This window comes from Pundamilia nyererei, unplaced genomic scaffold (genome assembly GCF_000239375.1).
Source record: "Pundamilia nyererei isolate P.nyererei 1_Seehausen unplaced genomic scaffold, PunNye1.0 scaffold00038, whole genome shotgun sequence".
Taxonomy (NCBI): domain Eukaryota; kingdom Metazoa; phylum Chordata; class Actinopteri; order Cichliformes; family Cichlidae; genus Pundamilia; species Pundamilia nyererei.
This window is the reverse complement of record NW_005187439.1, coordinates 4,262,803-4,278,682: the sequence shown is the minus strand read 5'-3', so window position 1 is coordinate 4,278,682 and position 15,880 is coordinate 4,262,803. Positions and strand designations below refer to the sequence as shown.

Sequence of the window (15,880 nt, the reverse complement as noted above, 5' to 3'; positions counted from 1 at the left end):
GTTTGACAGAGTGAACGTGTGTTTGCTGTACTGCTTAGATGTGTAGCTCAAAAATTTGAATATACTGAAAAAGTGCAGTTTCTTCATTATTAAATAAAAAAAAACCTCATTTCCATAAATACGACACTCAATAAAAAAGTGAAATATTTCAACCCTTCTTTGTTTCCATTCTGATGGTTACAGTTTATAGGTCATGAATAACAGAAAACCAGTAAAACAAACAAATAAGTAAAAGTAAATAAATAAAAATATAAAAAAAATAAAGCACAGTAAAAATTTCATTAAGATAAAAAAAAAATCAAAAATGTCCAATTTAATTAGTTAACTGATATACTCAAAACTTTGTTCAAGCTCCTTTACCATAAATAAAAGCGGCGAGGCATGTAAGCAATCAGACTGTGGCACTACTAAGGCTGCTTTGATCGCAGCCTTCCCCTCATGTTCAGAGATTCTCTGTGGGGTTCTGGTCAGACCAGTTGGCTGGCCAGTTGAACACAGTAACAACATGGTCATGTTAATACTTTTGGGACTGCGGGGGGGTGCCAGATCCTGCTGAATAAGAAAACCAGCATCTCCATGAAGCTTGTCAGCAGATGGAAGATTTTAGATGACTGAGCAACAGCCCGGTTTTCTTCTCTTTAACCCAGGTAAGATACTTCTGGTTCAGAAGAGACTTGATATAAGAAATGTGACCGCTGTAGCTCTTTTTTCGAGGACGTGTGTGTGAGGCACTATCATCAGCCTCTTTGTGAAGTTCTCCCAAGTTGTTGAATTGACTTTACGTGAAAATCCTCAAGGCTACGGTCATCCTTGTGCACCTTTTCCTATCCAAACTTTTCTGTTCCAGTCAACCTTCCACTAAAATGCTTCAACACAGCACTGTGAACATCCAGACTGTTCAGCAATGAAACTTCTGTGGCTTACCCTCCTTGCACACCCTGATGTGTTAAAATAGCAGCTTTACTTATAGCTTACATGTCTTTGTTGGAAATCTGCAGAGCAGAGAAACACAGAGGGACTAACAAACAACCCAGCTCCCTGACCACACATGACCTCAGGATGTTGCCAGTAGATGTCCATCCAACATTACAGCCACTCAGGCTCCCTGCGGATGTGTTGTTTAACGATACCAAAAGGCCAGTCCAACACAGCCCCAAGCAATTTGTTAAGAAATTCTCAACCCATCAGGTCCCGTTGTGTTTAGGCATAAACACTGTGTCCTATGAGCCCAGAATCACTGCCAGACTCAGGAAGACTCTCTCTCTCTCTCTCACTATCTCTGTCTGACATGGAGCTCAATCTGATCTCCATGCCATGTGTTCTAAGGTGAGGCTCATTCCCTTGCACCCCCTGAAATATGAATGAGGTGACTGAGTTATGTAATAGCAGCCAAAAAGGAAAGAGGGCAGTGGGAGGGGAGGGGAGGGCATTACAGCAGGAAGGGAGAAATGAGAGAGCGGGAGAGGAGACTCACATCATAAGCCCCAGCCTTGATCTGCTGGTACAGCTTGTGCTGGTCCTCGTCCCAGAAAGGAGGGTAGCCCACCAGCAGGATGTAGAGGATCACCCCTGAGACACACACAAAAACACATGGACAAACAAGTACACAGACACACACACAAACACACAAAATGCACATTTTGCTAGAAACTGGATTTCAGACAGTTTGTTTCTCAGTTTTTATCATCTAGGAAATACCATATGTGCCTTGTGTATATTTCTCTGAACAACTCACCACAGGCCCAGATGTCCACAGGTTTGCCATATGCCTCCTTCCTCAAAACCTCAGGGGACAGATACCCCGGTGTGCCAGCAAATCCTGCAGAAAAAAAAAACCCCAAACAATTGATTGACATGCTCAAGGCAATAGACTGTGTTGGTGCTATCTGTGGATCAGCTTATATAGGAAGCAACATAATCTTCAGTAAGATATGACCTATTGGTCCAAACAAGACTGAAATCTTAAGGATTTAAGATGAGTTGATTGTGAAGCACTGGCTAATCTCTTCCTTGAGAAATGCCACAGACACACTCACTGATCAGTACGGGTGTATCAGCACTACTAATCTTGATATTGCCAGACTGACTCGTGCAAATGCCTCTGTTCAGTGGCTTTTTCAGAACTGGAAGCTAAATTTATCTTTCATTACCAGTCTACGTTTCTATCACTGCGGTCACTGTGAGCCCATCAATAGCTTATGGGTTAAAATGCAGATGTGACTGTACCCACCGAACCAGGCCTGCTGATCCCCCTGCACCTCAATGGCGAGGCCAAAGTCGGCCAGTTTCACTGCAGCATTCTTACACTTGCTTGCCAGGAGCAGGTTCTCTGGCTGAAGAGGGAAAGAGGACAAAAAAAACAAAAACACTGGCATTAAGATTTTGAAATGGAGGATTGGGTACAAAACAAATAAACTGTCCTAGTAGGGAGAAAGAGTTGCAGGCACATAGCTAGGCATGCATGCAAAAGTTTGGACAGTTTCTCACTTTTTTCCAGTGCATGCACGCCCACACACACACACGCACACACACACAGAAACAGATGTTATTTCAACAACATGCATGGAAATTATACAATAAAGGTTAGTCCGAATTTCTGTAGCGACTCTGTTGGTTTTCAGTGTTTTTTAGTCCCAGGCTCATGTGATGAGCTGTGGCCCTGTAGTCTCCATCTCTGTGGCCCAGATAATACAGTCAGCCTCATTATTCTCTGTCAGAGGAGGGCTCTAATAATGGGCTGCAATCCCCACTGGTCCCTGTTCTTTTTCACTTTCACTCACTACATCTCTTTCAATCTCACTTAATCAGTGCCTACGTAAAAGCAACTGACAATCTTGAATGTCAAATAAAGCACTCTGGTGGGAAATACAGTAACTTTTCCATTGACGTCCATAGACATACTGTGTTATTTCAGCCGATAACCAGAGGCTTGATAATACTAGGCTTTGCGCACCAACCTGAACACTGAATCTGAGACAGAAACAGTTAAGTCCTTCCCTCTGTTCGTTTAACTCCACCCGTTAAGTTACTCTGCTCGTCCAATTAGTCGCTGTAGTTGTTTCCTTAAATAGTAGACAGCAACACTAATCTAAACTTTATGAGAATGAGGACAATATATTTAGACTGCATTTCTGTCACTGACTCCCCTGCAATGCAGCAGCATGCGTTTTCGCATCCTCTGCCTTCCTCTATCTGTTCCCTCTCCTAATATGTTTAGAGGCATACTGTGTATTTGAAGCACAGATTGTTGAAAGTGTTCTTTCACAGTCTTTGAGGCCATAAGTAAAAGAGAGCGACTGAGTGAGTGAAGCAGTAATCCGAAGGCTCTGAGCCTACCTTGTGTCATCACATTCTCCCGGCTCTACCACTTCGTTAGGCTTTACTCTTTTGTAAATGGGGAGTTAGAACTTGCCAACACTGCAGCACTAAGATAATCCGTGAAAATGGATGTGGGCGGAATTCACGATGAAGCATTCGCTTCCATCAAAAAGGTGCATAAATGTGATGCAAAACAAGCAGGCCAAACGTTCAGACATAACAGCAGCAATCACCATCAGCATTTGGCAGAGGCACAGCTTCCTTTTCCATCTCTTCAGCGCACACATACACTTGGACATCTACACACAGCTCAGCACACAGATGACTAGCAACTGGTTTGGTTGAGGAGGGCAGAAAAGGACAGAATACAGCTGACAGAAAAATCTGTATTGAAGAGCAGGTCATGAGTGGGTGTTTTAAATGGTATGATTCCAGGCTTTCTCTTCTCCCTTTTATTTCTTTGCCTGTAGAGAATCTGGAGATGCTGTGGCATTCCTGCCATTAGATAAAGCAGCACGGATGTAGACCTCTAATAAGAAAGCACACCATTTCAAATATGTTGCTCTGGTGTGGAAGGAAAATTGCTCCTATTTCATTTTACAGTGACATAAATGCTTAAAGAGATTAATATATACAGATTTTTTTTGCACTAGACACGCAAACCCTTATCTTATAGATGGTTTAAAAACTAGCAGCATAAAAAACAGTCATCCAAGAGTAAAATAACAAGGTTATGTCTTATATACCCAAGTAATTAAGTTTGATACAGTTTAATTAATGCATCTTATAAGACCTGTTACCTTCATTACTTTTGTTGCTGAGGTTTCCAGCAACATAGACATATAGCCTTGGGATCAGTACACATTTAATTTCTGAGATGTCAAAAACACTATATAGCATCTGCTTTACAGTCTGTACATAGATATGGGTTTTTGGGGCACACACGTGAAAGTGCACAGTGTGTTGCCGACATTTTCTGTATCCCATTTTCCCAATTTGAGGGTTCTTGTGACTCAGACTGTCCTCAGCCATCACACTATGACCTACTGCATGAAACACTCTCCAACGCTCGGGTGTGAAACCAGATAGGTGTGTCAGCTAAATAAAGACATGAGCCACAACAGTTCTGATAAACACAACACGCCTTTACTGGAATGCCTGACATTTGCATAAAGGTCTACTGGACAGCAGAGGTGCATCACGTAAAACAAGATGCAACATAAAGTCATGCAAATGCAAAACACAAACAGGTAAAAGACTTGTTTCTATTCTGATGCTTATTCACACATGGTTTATATTTAAGGTGTTGCTTTGGAAAACTAAAAGGCATCTTGAGAAAAGAAAAAAAATCCCTGAGAGCAGTGAGAACAATGTGAAAATGCATTAACTGTTTCCAGCTCTAAAATGGACTGAACTAGCTGGCAGTCAGCTAACACAGGCAAACTTCAGAACACTACAAGTTAATTAACGGGCCTTTACAAAAAATGAGCTGTCACGTTTAAGTCAATCTAAACCTCACAGGGTGCCTGATAATCAATAGTTCACATCCATCTCTATCTGGTAAATGAACCAGAGATCAGATTAAGTATCCTCTTGGTAGAACTTAGATGGATCCATCGATAAAAATGGGACAGCTGTGTAAATGACAAATTCCTGCTCCAAAAAGGTTACAGAGAGAAGGCGCAGGTCAGGTGGAGTGACCTGCGTGCATGTCTAAAATCCTCTTACACCAGAGAAAGTCATGTTTATACAACAAGAAGGTGACTGCAGAGAGCTGGAGGCTGCGTACGACAGAAGAGAGCCAGACAAAAGCTGGAAAAAGCATTTAACAGTCCCTCAGTCATCACCACAAAGCCTAAAGGGGCTGTTAGAGCGCTGACTGGGTGCAAAAGCTTTTACCTAAATCTGAGTAAATACTATATGTTTTACAGTTAGAAGGCAGGAGGCTTTGCGAGCGACATTACATCAACAAATAATACAGACAGTCTGTCAATAACAAATCAGACAAACCAGACCAGACAAATAACACACCCACAACCCCCCCGACACGAATATATAACTCTCAAGGGACAGCAAGGTGATCCTAATTACTCACCTTCAGGTCCCGGTGCACCACGCCCATTTGATGGCAGTGAAGCACCGCCTCCAGGATCTGCTGGATGCAATGACTGCATGCAAACACCAAGGAGGGGGCTCATGTTAGTCTCAGCAGCGCTTCACTCGCGTGCACAGGCCAAGGGAGTAGGGTGTGAGGTGAGGAGTGGGGGTGTTATGGAAGGTAAGAGGGTTAGAAAAGAGGTAGCAAGGGCTCTTCTGTTGCTTTGACCTTTTACTGGCCAATCAGGGTTCAGTTTTGCAAATTTCCACTGGATCCAAATGTGATGCCGAGCTCAGACTACACAATATTTGTGATTGCTCGAGGTGATTATAGAGTCATAAAGTCTTGCATCTGTTTGACCGAGAGACACCGTAGACTGCTCCACTATCGATCATGCTGGCTCTCTTACAAATTGCGCATGATGTCATCAGGAAGGAGGAGCTGGCTATTTCCAAGTAAAGAATGTAAACCGACAATGGCAACCACTGCCACAGTGTATGTGATAGTGGCCAGCTGGCATTATTCCACTTCCTCTTTCATTTTGTGATGTTTGCAGGTGTACACACAGCTGGGAAAAAATAAATAAATGGTTTAATGGCTGGTGGACCTCTCTGTGCTACTTTTGGTCAACATCACAGAAGTTAAAAGTGGACATCATGAAGTGTCCATAAAAACAGCATGCATGCTGCAAGACTCCAATTTAGTCTTTTTTAATGTCTGATGATATCTACCACTCCTGCTCTTCATCAGACAATAACAGCTTCTTAAATTACATGTTTCTGGTCACATGATCACATCATGTCCAATCATAACACATATACCAACCTAGTGTCCAGATGCAAGAATGTTTTTTGTCCATTATGACACACTACACAAGACAAACTGACTGACTGACTGACTGACTATCAGTCAGGTCTTGCTGAATAATCAACCCTTTTCACGCTTTACCCAAACTGACGCCCCTGTGCTGTGGCCATAACTAGGCTGATATCATATAGGCTGAACCCGGCATAATACCTACTATAACATTAATTTCTTAGACTGCAAGACTAAAAAAATGGATTGCTCAGGCTTGCTCATCTCTGGTGAGCTTCTCACTTAAAAGGTGACCTTAGTTTTAGGTGGCGACTGTGGCTGTGAAACAAACACCTTCCAGCATATCAGACGTCATCATTGACCTTCATTAGTGAAGTTTTTGGGGGCTGGCTGTAGCCATGAGTTTGACTCTGTGGACTGCAAGGTCAGAGGTATGCAACAGAAGACTCCTTTGAGTCAGTTTAATCTGCAAATGACCAATGGATACAGCCTATGATCTTTGTCTTAGGTGGTCTATTCTTGGTAGATGACAACCCAATCTAAGAAACACATTTACTGTTGGCTAAGGGCGGATTCTCAATACCCCACCTCCCTCCATGAACTAGCCAGCAGGCTTTGAGTGATGAAAGAGGGGTGTGAGGAAATGGCTGGCCAAGGGGGGCTACAGAAAGCGTTGATGAAGGAGGTAAGGGAAGGAGTGAGTCATTGTGCAATTAATAACAAGATGTGTCTGGGATCAATGCCATGTCTACTGCCAGTCTAGCTGGCCTATGGTGACAAGAGTAGTCATTCTGATGTCAGCAAGCCTCCAGACACTAAAAATAAAGCCAAAAACTGTACAAGGGACGCTGAGGGGCGATCGAGGTGTGAGTGTATGCAGAAATTAGATGATATTCCTCAGCAGGGTGAGGTGTGAATTAATGCAGAGCCGCAGTAATACACACTCACAAATGTACTGTTGGAAATGTTTTGCTGTGACCGTGCATATATGCTTCCTGTGCACTGACAACGTTTTTTCACCTTTCATTTGTTTATTTATTTTTAAACAGAAATTCTTTTGAGGAGAGAAACAAAATTCCAGGTTTACTATTATAAAAATGGTATTATTAGAAATGTAATGCAACATCTACTAGATTCAGTTACCAGTATTTGAGGGTGCAAAGGGAAAGGGCTTTTGTCTCTACTAACAACCCTGATTTCTCATTCAAAATGAAAAAATTGAGTCATTATTGAAAAGCATTAAAACTAGCGGGGGGGATTATTTTCTAATAAGAAAGTTTAATTTCTATTGTCTGACAGTTCTTGCAAAATGAGAAAAAAGAAAAACAAGTAAGACAGAGATATCTTTCCAAAGCAGTATGGCATTTCAACGTCACTGATTCATTTAACCCCGAGTTATATTTCACCACCTCACCTGTGTCACGTCCTACTAAGCAGCTGCTTACATTTGAAACCAACCTTGTTTTCAGTGTGAAGGCAGTGGAAATATTGAAAAGTTGGGCTCACTTGTTCTCACCACTAATACTTGGGAAATGAAACTAAAGCATATTTTCTGTGGCATCGTTAAAGTGACTATGAAAATGCTTTTGCACCTTTTTTTTCCCCTTGGGCGGCCGTTTGGAGGTTGAAATTGACTTCCTTTCTTTGGAAAAAAACAACAACACTTGATCCTTGTCGATAATACAGAGTAATAAATACATTATGAGAAGAAAATACCTTTCCTATATTTCAAAGCATTCAAAAGTTGGAAAAAGCATGAATTATTAATTTCTCAGCACAGAGAAGCTCAAAGCTTCATAAAGGGAATTTACTTGCCAAGGGTTAAGAAATGATGTTTGTTGAAAAGTCAGACAGAAATTAGCTGGCCTCATTTTTCTTTCTAAACATTTTTTATTTCATTAGTTTGAGGACAGTATGTTCTAATGGCTTAGCAGTTAATCAACAAATAATTTGTCACACATCCTGGATTTTTCTCTCCACTACTCTCAAGGTCATCCTCAAGAATTAATTTTGACTGGTGCGAGATGTACCAAACATTTAAAAAATAGCTTACAGATGGCATTTATTTTGAAGTTAGTTGCATTAAAAAAAAACAACAAAACTGAACTGAAGACCACAAGCATCATCATTATCGTGTTTGTGGGATTTTCCGTTACACAAACTCCTTTAGTAACCACAGCCGGATGGATTATTTCTTGCGTGCAGCCTTTAAGTCTCCATTATTTATACGGTTAAAATCCTGGAAACCGGATATGTGTAAGAGAAGTCGGAACCAAGTCAAGTATTTTTTAAAATGCTATCTGATGTTTTATTCAATCCCAGATGCTGTAAACAGTGCAACATTGTGAAAGCGAACTTGCACAGGTAGGCAAATTAAATTTTCAGTATGTTCTTGCAAATAAACAATGAAAGAAAAAAAAAAAATCAGTATAGCAGCAGCTGAAGATTTCAACTATCAGAAACTGAGCTGTAATGAGGGAGATGTTTTGATACTGCAGTCATGTTAAACCTCGAAGGCTGAATTACAGCCATAGAGTGCAATAAAGCACGAGTCGGGCCAGTCTGTGAAATATTATAACATGAGAGAAATAAGAGACAGGGAGAGACAGAAACAGAGAGAGAAAGAGAGAGCGATGGACTGGCAAGACTGTAAAGTTCAGGGCTATAAATTAGAATCCTGTGTCTTGTTTCTAAAGGTCTCCCAGTGAATAAATACTAGGCAGGTCACACCAGCATGTGGCTGTAAACGTGCGGTCAAGGCTAAAACAACTTCTCTCCATGAAATGTGTCTGTGCTCTTTTGTATTCATGTTCATGGATAAATATGTTGGTATGTAAGCAATTCAAAATGAGAGACTGTGTGCATATGCACATTTCAAGCTTCCTCCAACACTTTTGTCAGCTGTTGAGCTCTCTTACTTGTCCGTATGTGTTTGAGCGTCCAGTAAGCAAAAATTGGGTATTGTTAGGAGTGGTCATGTCATGCAAGTCATGCCCAATTTTTGCAGGCATTCTGCAGCATTTATTTCAGGTCATTGAAACATCATATACAGACTCCTACTACAAGGGAAACCCCTTTAGCGTCATTTTTAGAGTGAAGCAACAATGAAAACTACAAAAGTTCGCTTTGAGAGGTAGGTGGTGTGCCAGATGGTACAAATCACAAGTGTTTATTGGGTATTTTACTGGGTAAAAATACACCCTTTCATAGTGTTAAGTACGTGTTTTAAAGCAAACTTCTCCCATTTGCATTTCTTTTGTTTTTATGTTACTCGCAGTGACAACAGAAGCAGAGCACTACAGACTACTGGCTCAATAGCACTGCCCTGCACTTTGTAAAATGACTGTACGCGAGTAACCAGCATGCTATATGATACCTACAGGTCCTGAGCAAGTGTTAGTATGTTACAACTTGGAATTGAGAACAGGTCTTCTTTCACCCTTTATGTCCATTAAAAGCCATCCTTGTGCATCAAACAGAATATATGTGTATGCATTTGTATTTAACATCAATATAAAGTTGGAGTTTTTGCATATAGTATTATCCTGGATTCAGAAACAAACACAGCCAAACTTTGTTTAACTGTAAGACAACACATATGGCTTTCTGTACACTTTGTGGATAAGCAATACAATCTGCTCTAACAAGCCACATTTGCTTGTAGTTCTGCTGCAAACTAACAAGTTAGTCCAATTTACAATATTCTTCAAAGAGGAAGTGAATAATTAGGTCGACAGATCACAGCAGCAGATGCACCACAGGACAGGAATAATTTGTGCTTGTTTTTTTGTGTTGTGGTTCTAGATAGAAAACATTACTATGACAGTACGTGACAACAAAAACAATGTTTCACTTGTGGTTTAAATTGTACATTTTCAAGCAGGCGTTTGATAAATTATAAGCTGGTCAGAATTATTTTTGCTTCTGTGCCTTGAGTTAAAGGTGCAGTCTACAGAAGAATGCCTTCTGTTGTCTAAACCTGAGAAACATGAGCTCAAAACAGCAATCAGATACCCTAAATGCTCCAGTCTATAGGCAGCAATACACATTGCCATTGCCCCTACTACTTTAACATCAGTAATGCTAATAAATTCCTTAACATATTATCATTTAACACCAACATTCAATGTTGCAGTGTTTACATTTTTAAAGTCTAATCTCTAACTCTCCCCAAAAAGGCAATGTTTGACAGCGACTCTAACAGGTGTCCAAGGGAAAGAGCAAAGAAAACAACATCTTTTCTTCCTTTTTGTTTTTATATCCACAGGTAGACTCAACCGTGTGGAGATCTCACTGCACTGTTGCACTGATTGTTGGTCTTTCCTGCAGAGATTCATAGATCAACATCTACAAGTTGTAGATTTTTCACAGCCACTTAGAGGCAGTGTAATGGGACTATTCTTGTTCATACCGTGCCTTTGTCAGCTCTTCAGTATTCCTCCTTTAGATTTTCAAATAATCACCATTCAACCCACGCAGTGAATTGCACACCTTTGGCACACTGTTGGCTTACTGAAGGACCATACAAGTCTGTCTCCAGAGCCTTTACACTCTTGAATTCCCATAATCCTTCTCTCAGCATAGCCTGAGAACTATGCAAATGGACACGGATGCATAACCATAAATCCTCATTTTAAAATACAATGAATTCAGTGTTTCATTCTACAGCGATGTATGTCTTGTTAGACTAAATATCATAGTATACTGCACTGATATCTATTACCTGAGATTGAATGAGCGGTAATATTAATAATAATAACGCCTGCATCGTACTGTACGGCTGAAGGTCTAGAATAAAAGCTTTTTTTAAGGCACTACACTTGTTTATGAAATCACCTTTAAGACTTCATATCAGAATGAAATTGTGTTTAAAATGAGTTTGCTTAAGTGGGTTTAATTTGTGATATCTCTGATGTTTTAATATTATCATATGAGTAATATTATAGCAGCATCCTAAGGTTTAATTTTATTATATTAGAGCTACTTTGAGTCTGACTACGGTGACGTTAGAAAGAGACAGATTGAATATATAATAAGAAAATCAAAAATATTAAGGAAAATATTCTTTGCTTTATAATCTCGGCTCCTATTTTGCTGTGTGTCTTCGAGCCTAAGATCCCGTAACACCTCTATAAAGGGGTTAAATGAGGGATCATTCAGGAAAATTCAGGGATCAATACAAGAGAAGTCGGCATTTTAAAGGAAGAGAAGATAAAGAAGGAAGAAAAAGAAAAAAAATCAATGAAGAACACAGTAAATATAGCTGTAGATTTTTCCTAACGAGCCTGGTGGGAGAAATTGATGGTTTCATGGCCTGGATATTTATTGCACCTGCAGAAAGTTGTGTGCTTGCTGCAGGTGACTGTGTGTACATTTGTTGAAGTGCATTCATTAATACATCTGGCTGTCAGTCAGTGCAACAGGAGCTTTTGTTATGTGGGCGCTGTAAAAAGAAAAAAAAAGGTTGAAAAGAAAGGGGAGGGCTGATGGATCAGGGAGGGTGAGTGAGGTAGGCCAGGGTCCTCCAATTAAAATTTAAAACACGACACAATAAGACAGCAAAACGTAAACAGCATACCAAGAGACAAGTCGGACAGGCGGACATCAGACCAGTAACTGACAGGAACGACACCACGAACTGACGAGATTGAGGAGGAAGGAAGGAGAAAAGAAACGAAGGAAGCAAGCAAAAGGATGGGGGGAAGGGGACGTTAGGAGGGTGAGGGATGCAGATGCTTCTCTACTTTTACTAACCTTCAGGTCCCTGTGCACTATGTCATGTTGGTGAATGTGATGGACACTTTCTAGAATCTGATGGATACAGTGACTGTGAAGACAAAACAGAGAGAGGAGGGACGGTGGGAGTGGAGAGGGGAGTGAAAGGATGGATGGAGATGGATGGACCGTAGGAATGTATAGAGAGGGGTGAAGGTGGAGAAATGATAGAGAAGGAGTGGAGGAGAAGAAAGAGGGATGCCAAATGAGTGACAGAGAAAAGACAAAATGAAAGATGAGAACAGGGCAGGTTAGGAGGAGGAAGAGAGGTCATGTAACAGGTGGGAGGGAGAAAGGAGAAGGCAAGAGAGATTGATGCAGACAGAGGTGGAAGGAGAGGGATGGGTGAGTGAATGCAGGTGGAGGAGACAAAAACGTTTCGTTTTGCTTCTTTAAACATGATGAGAGACAGGGGCAGCCACAGCAGAACAACCTGGCAGACAAAAAACACATCAAACACTGACAGAGGAGAGGAAAGGAGAGGAGAGGAGGAAACGAAAAAAGATGACAGGTTTTGAAAGTGAAGATAAAAATGTTCTGCAGAGGAGAAAGAAAATGATAATAATACATAAGAGAAATGGAACACTTATGTATAGGATGAAACTGAATCATAGAAGACTGGTGGGCTGTTGTCAGGCTATTTTTCCATCACTAAAAGGAAAACACATCACCATGCGTGTGCACTGCAGAGAGACACATGAAACTAACTTGCTATAATGTGTGTGCGTTTGTATTTTAATGTGTGTGCATGTAGGCTTAGTGCAATGAGAGAGTTTAATGTGCAGAATATGTGACTAATAGCAGGCGCAAGGAGACAGGCAGCCTGCAGGATCCACACCCACACAGTGTCTAATGAGTGGGAGGCCTGAGAGAGAGAATCAGAGATATACAGTACGTATGTGCATGCTTGCTCACACACACACACACACACACACACACACACACACACACACACACACACACACACACACACACACACACACACAGCTTATGATTTGATACTCGTCAACACCAAAAGGCATATTTCTGTTATAGTAAATCCTACTGACTGCACTAATTTCCTGATCCTGGAAGCAATCTGCAGCCACATGGTAATCCTACCATTACATTTAATGCGTTTCAAAAAAGAAACCAGAGTATGTAAAGTAAAGGCATTTAGAAGATGTAATATAATGCTTTTTTCTAATCTTAAAGAATAACTTAAAAAAAAGCTGCAGGCTCAGCATTGCACCGTTGCTGCAGTGAACTTCAAAATGAACCAACTGACCATCATCAGCATCAAAGATCGGTGCAGCACTGTTTAAAATTTAACCCTAGTCACAAGTTCCTGACCTGAGCTCTTGTGTTAAATGATTTCTAACCCGCAGCATACTAAACGGGAGCTCAGTGGTTTCCAAACTCCATTCGTGTGGCACCTGGAGCCACCCAACATCAAGAGTTAGATGTTATGATATATTAAATACAGAAAAGCTAGATGGTACCCTGCAGACTTACACATTAATATTTACTTAAAATGTATTTTCCTTAAAAAATAAAATCAGTAAAATAAAAACAATTTGTAGGCATTTCACTAGCTGGGTCCACGTCCTCATTTTAGGTTTGACAGCATTTTAGTAGGTAAAAGGTGAATGGTTTGGACATTAATTGAGCCGCAGTTTGGGGAAGGCCTCGAAGGGGAGTGGCAGCAGCTCCCAGGCCTGGCCGGTCCCCATGTACTAAATAGAAGTGAAGAAGTTAAAGAATTGAAAAGGTCAGGGAGGGTGGGGCACGGCACATACACGAGAATGAACAGCTTTTAGAACTGGGGGAACCTATATAGATAAGAACCAGAAGGTGCGTGTTTGGAGGTGAAATTCTGATACTTAATCTCCAATTAGATAAGACAAAAAGATGTTGACACGTCACTAATAGGTGGTTTTTGGTCTTGTTTGGAGGGATAATCAGATATATACAGCTGAAAATATATAATATAGTGAGCATAATGCAGCCAGAGTCTGTTGAATAATAATCGGTTATATTTTTGTTAGTGTACTTTAACTTGTGAACAATCCATCTGACAAAGAGTCAGATAGTAAAAGTAAACAAAGTAAACATATAATATTTATTCATAACAATCAAGGAAAGTTACTTTGCAGTAGCAGTTAGTGTAATTTTAATGACAATCAAAGGGAATTTAAAAAAAATTAAAATATTATATTTTTATAATTATAATCTATTAAAAGCATGTATTGGTTTTTCATGTAATGTTTAAAAAATGTTTTAAAGGTTTTCCAGATTCTATACATGATAGTTGAATGGTTGACGAAACAAGAAAGGGTGCTACATGTAGTAAATCCACCCTAGAGTAAGGACTTAACAGCAGCACCGCAGAAAAGCATAGGTGGGTGTACAGCACAGATAAAGATGTTTTATGAGTCACAAAGTTAACAGTTATCATTAAGTGGTTATGATAACTATTTGTGTTTGACTGTTTCAGGAAGGACATGCCTGTGACTTACTCAGATAAGAGACCTGCACAGAACACCACACCGTCTGGCTTCTTCTCTTCAATATAACCTGCTCTATATTTGCTTTTTCACACTTCCTGATGCTGCTGTTTGGACTGTCAGTTAATATAAAGTGACAGTGATTTGAAAGTTTACTGCATGTCTGCGTGGACACAGTGTTTGGCCTGACAGAAACCCACTGAGTATGGCATTTAGAAATAGGGGAGCGTCTCCATGCTGCTCCTTTGTTTATCCATTTGTGCATGCCTCTAATATCTCACTGTCCAAAACCATTTTGTCATTCCGAGTGATTGTTTATGGACTCCTGGCGGGGCAAAGAGGGGGGGGGGAAGTTGCACCCTTCTTTTTCTTGGTTAAAAAAATTTTGCTTTGTTCGGCCTTTTCGGTTTTACGTTCCCCTTTTTTTTTGCGGGAACTTGAGTTGCCCTTGGGGGGAAGTTCAATTCCGGCTTCGTTGATTTTTTCAGGGTTGGGGCCCTTTTTTTCCTTTTCTTTTGCTTGGGTTGTTTTCAACTTCCCCCGCGTTTTTTTTTTTGGGCTTGTTTAAAAGGTTTTTTTTAAAGGGGGTTATTGGAAAAAATTGGTTTGGTTGCCTTTTTTTTTGTGCTACATAAAGATGAGGATGAAAAAACAAGTAAGAACAAATAAAACAACCTTTCAAAATGCTTCACCATGGAAACTAAAGCGCAAACCATTCGTGGCAGTGCATCACTGTAGCCAAGCAGAAAGTAAATTCTCAGAGCAATGTTTTGCATATTAAACACACAAGACAGAATCAAAGTTCACAATATATTTAATGTCTAATGCTGCGGGGTGGTGTGAGGATGCGTAGTCCAACGCTGATCTACAAATCAGGACTAAACTTACCTTCTTATGACAAGAACAAATCTAGATTAAACACTAAACTGAATCTCTTTTAATCTCAGGCTGCACAGTCTGAGCATGTGCATCAGATTTCACTAAACTGCTGGCTGGTATAAAAAGCTCACATAATCTGCCTGGTCAAAAGAAAAGAAAAAAAAACAACATTTCACTGCACTACTTTTAAGCTTTTTTAATATTGATTTCCATGCAGAGTTGTGTTATTTTTTTACTAAGCCCCTAAAATCTACTTCAGCACATCCAGAAGATTCTCAATAGAAGTTAAGGTCTGGGCTCTTTGGTGGCCAATCCGTGTATAAAAATGATGCCTCATGCTCTGTAAACCACTCTCACAACCTAAGACCAAAGAATCCTAGCATTGTCATCTGGAAATATATTAATCCATGACCCACACCTTATATATTTTTTACTTTTAAGATGTTTCAGAAAGTGTGTGGGGAAAATGGTTTGCTAACCTTAACCGTAAAACAACTAAATAAATCAA

General features: G+C 40.3%; 1 protein-coding gene across 1 annotated transcript in view; it reads right to left on the bottom strand.

Annotated features, from left to right (window-relative positions):
* LOC102193647 (calcium/calmodulin-dependent protein kinase type II subunit beta-like) overlaps nucleotides 1–15,880 on the bottom strand; it is a 72,483-nt gene that overhangs the window by 35,296 nt on the left and 21,307 nt on the right. Inside the window, exons 5-9 of the mRNA XM_013910206.1 lie at nucleotides 10,724–10,824; nucleotides 5,414–5,511; nucleotides 2,231–2,333; nucleotides 1,736–1,819; nucleotides 1,475–1,569 (exon numbers count right to left, since the gene is read on the bottom strand). Of these exons, the coding sequence (XP_013765660.1) occupies nucleotides 1,475–1,569; nucleotides 1,736–1,819; nucleotides 2,231–2,333; nucleotides 5,414–5,511; nucleotides 10,724–10,824 (481 nt within the window). The remainder of the gene's footprint in view (nucleotides 1–1,474; nucleotides 1,570–1,735; nucleotides 1,820–2,230; nucleotides 2,334–5,413; nucleotides 5,512–10,723; nucleotides 10,825–15,880) is intronic.